Source organism: Empidonax traillii, unplaced genomic scaffold (assembly GCF_003031625.1).
Source record: "Empidonax traillii isolate 1590-97213 ecotype Southwest subspecies unplaced genomic scaffold, ASM303162v1 scaffold4467:size14851, whole genome shotgun sequence".
NCBI classification, from domain to species: Eukaryota; Metazoa; Chordata; class Aves; order Passeriformes; family Tyrannidae; genus Empidonax; species Empidonax traillii.
The window spans coordinates 5,898-9,586 of NW_020959660.1; the positions used below are offsets into that span (position 1 = coordinate 5,898).

The following is a 3,689-nucleotide window of genomic DNA, read 5'->3' on the forward strand; positions in this document are numbered from 1 at the left end:
TGATACAATGGCAGAAGAATAGCCTTTGAAATGCTATTTCACAATGCTCAGGGAGCCTTGCATGGAGGAAAGCTGTTGCCTGACGACTTGGTTCAGAAAGGGCACGGTGACTACTTCTTAGTCACTTGGACCATTAACGCACAGACACCAATGTGGTGGATGGTAAAATGGCGTTTATTAGCTTGTAACATGACCTTTTATAAGGTTTAGTTACATTGTCACTTACATTGTCTGCTTACGTTATCTCCTAACTACTATTGGCTATCAGGCATTGGAGGGGGTTGGTCCCTTTCTTTCCGTACATCCCGAAATCTTCCAAACGCCAGGCCCTGTCTACCCACATTTCCCCCCTCTCCATGCCATATAAAGCAGGCTATAATCTAAGAAGTGCGAAATACTGTCATAGAGGTCACAGAGGTCTAAAGTTTTTAAGGCTCAACAAGTGGCTTAAAGGAAGCCTAGAGAGGTAGAGAGAAGTGTCTTAACACTGAGGTATAGAATTGTGAGTCAGTGCAAAACTATGTGGAACTACTTTGGTTTAAGGCATTATCTACAGCATTTGCCGCTGTTCAACCACCATGATATTGATGGATTTAAGACAGTTCTCAACAAAGGACACGAGCTTGTTAAAAATGCAGGGCCCGAAAATCAGTGCTAAGAGGAGTATTGCTATTGGACCGATAAGAGAGGACAGTAAGGTGGTGAGCCATGGTACTTGATCGAACAGTGACGTGAACCAGTTCTGTGATTCCCTGTAAAGACATTGCTGCTTTCTCTCACGGTGGCTGTCTCGATGCTGTCTGGCTTTCGTCTGCGCCGAGTCCGCAGGGTTGGGCGGGGTGTTGGTCGGTGTGTCGTCTTCCTCTGGCACTGGGCTGTACTGGTTCTGAGGGCATCCGATGACCCAATCCTGCAAGTAAAAGCTCTCAGTTTTCATTAGTTTTATTCTGCAAGTCTGGTTTGGTAGTTCTAAATGGACACCATTTAACTTCACCCTCTTTCTTAACTGCAGCATACCGTCGCCCTGCAAGGACTATTTTCCACCCCCGTTCCCAAACTCCCAGTTCGTTTCTGATTATGACTGGTGGGCCATCTTCTAATGCACGAGTGGCCCAGTGTTTTTGGACTGGACTGTTTGTTTCTTCCCCTCTGAGAAACTGATTTAGAGCCAGCAAGGCGGTTGCCAGTAACCGTGCTTGATCTTTCAGGGGAATAGCATTGGTAAAGCCTTCCGCTTTTGCCAATATCTCTATTTTAGATTTTAGGGTTTGATTTGCTCGCTCAACTATGGCTTGCCCTGTGCTGTTATATGGAATGCCATGTGTCAGTGTAATGTCCCATTTCTGTGCGAATGCCTGAACTGATTTGGATGTGAAGTTTGGACCGTTGTCCATTTTGATCTGATTGGGGACCCCGAGCCATGCCATCGCTGTTAGCCAATGCCGGATGGTTGCTTTGGAATCTGTTTTGGCATGTTGGGTGGCTACGATTACTCCGCTGTATGTATCTACGGTCACTGCCAGCCAGGGTTGGGGCTTTAAGAGCTAGCAGAGTGGAAACCTGATTGCCATATTTCAGAGGCTTTAAGGCCTCTGGGATTCACTCCACTGGACCAGAGTGGCGTTTTTTGACAGTGGGGGCACGTGGCCACGATATGCTTTGCATCTGCATATGTGATTTTACATTCTTTAACTAGCGCTTTAGCCCCAATATGGAGAGATTCGTGTAGCTGATGAGCATCTCTCAACGTCCACAACCCTTTTGCAGCAGCATCTGCTCTGTGATTACCGATCTGAAAGAAACCTTTGATTGGGTCGTGGCTGTTGACATGAATGACCGATATGGTGCCTTTTCGGGAAGCAAGGGCTTCTTCCAACATCAGGGCTGCTCTAGAGGTTGGTACACCGGGCTGTGACATGGCTAGGCACAGTTTGGTGACAAACATTGAATCAGTCACTATATTAAGGTGCTCTGTTAAAAACAGCCTGCAAGCCAGCACAACAGCCATTACTTCTAGCTGCTGGACCGAGAGTGCATTATCGGTCGTTTTTACGCAATGCCACTCATTTTCTGACTGCCACACCACTGCGGCCGTGGAGGTCACAGAGGATGCATCTGTGAAAACTGTCGGTCCCGGTTGGGGCCGGTCCATAACCTTCTGTGGAAGATCGATGTCGACAATGGTTAACAACTGGGTCCAGGGAGGTTTAGTGGCATACTGGATCTCTCCATTGAACCCGGCTAAGGCTATGGCCAGGGGTTCTGACAGAGCTATTGACTTTGTTGGAAGCTGTTTACGAAGGGGCAAATATATTTTAGCAGGTTCAGTACCTAAATGCCTCAGTGTGAGCTTTCTGCCTTTCATAATGAGATTACTGATACACTCGATTCCTGGGGAAAATGCACATGACAGCTTTCCTGGGACTACCCACAACACTGGCTGTGCCTTTTCTGGTGACCCTTGGGTGAGTGCCCCTACCCCCCCTTCTGTTGTAAAGTGTACATACAGGTCGAGTGGCACGTCTGGATTCCACTTTGCTAGTGTGCCCGTGGATACCTGCTGCTAGATAAAGTTAAGGGAATCTGTTGCCTTGGCTGTTAATTCTTTCTGTTCCCAGGGATGTTTCCCTTTTAACAGATCGTACAAGAGAGTCATGATTTCAGGAGGAATTAGGATGACATTACGGAACCACTGCAAGGACCCTACCAGCTGCTGTGCGTCAGGGAGAGTCTTAATGTCCCTATGAATTTTTATTTGGGGAGGAGTTATGTAGGAACCTGTGATTCCTACTCCAAGGAAGGTTATACAAGGCCCTTTTTTTATTTTTGAATCTGCAATTTCTAATCCGTTCGCTTTCAGGGTGTGTGAGATTGTTAAAATTAGCCGGTCTACCTGATCTCCGGATGGTGCAGCTATCAGGATATCATCCATGTATTGAATGATAGTTGTGGCCGGGTTATTATGCCGAATTGGTTCCAAAGCCCGATCGATTACGATCTGACAGATAGTGGGTGAATTGAGCATCCCTTGGGGTAGTACTTTCCACTGAAAACGTAAGTTGGGCTGCTGATTATTTGGGAACACCAGCGAAAAGGTAAATTTTTCTTTGTCTCCTTCATGCAGTGGTATAGAAAAGAAGCAGTCCTTGATGTCGAGGGTAGCACAAGGCTGTCCTTTGGGTGTCATGGAACTCATAGGTAACAGTGTCTGGACTGCGCCCATTGGCTGAATTTTCTTATTTACTTCACGCAGGTCGTGAAGGAGACGAAATCCTTCACCTGACTGCTTATGTATCACAAAGATTGGAGTGTTCCATGGGCTAGTAGAGGGCTCTATATGCTCTTGTTGCAACTCGCGGTCGACTAACTTTAGGAGGGCATCCATTCGAGGCTGAGATAGGGGCCACTGCTCAACCCATACTGGGTCGGTTGACTTCCACGTCAGCTTAATAGGAGGAAACGGGTGTACAGCAGTGGCCCCTAGGATAAATTTGTCACTCTGGCATTTAGAAGAGCAAAGGCGTCTCTTCCCAGTAAAGCTGGGACTTCAGATAGGATATAAGGAGTAAGGGCGATAATTTTTTCCGGTCCCTCCTTGGTGTGAAGTAGAATTGTTATCAGATGGGCACTTTTTTGGGCTCGAGTTGTTCCCCCGACTCGGCCTACTGTGGGAGCATCTTCTAATTCCC

At 47.0% G+C, this 3,689-nt stretch overlaps 1 protein-coding gene across 1 annotated transcript in view; it reads right to left on the reverse strand.

The window, feature by feature from the left end:
- Window positions 1-447: 447 nt before the first annotated feature.
- LOC114072918 overlaps window positions 448-3,689 on the reverse strand; it is a gene marked incomplete at its 5' end in the record, with an annotated part of 8,493 nt that continues 5,251 nt past the window's right edge. Inside the window, 4 exons of the mRNA XM_027910738.1 lie at window positions 448-458; window positions 781-910; window positions 2,054-2,290; window positions 2,894-3,445. Of these exons, the coding sequence (XP_027766539.1) occupies window positions 448-458; window positions 781-910; window positions 2,054-2,290; window positions 2,894-3,445 (930 nt within the window). The remainder of the gene's footprint in view (window positions 459-780; window positions 911-2,053; window positions 2,291-2,893; window positions 3,446-3,689) is intronic.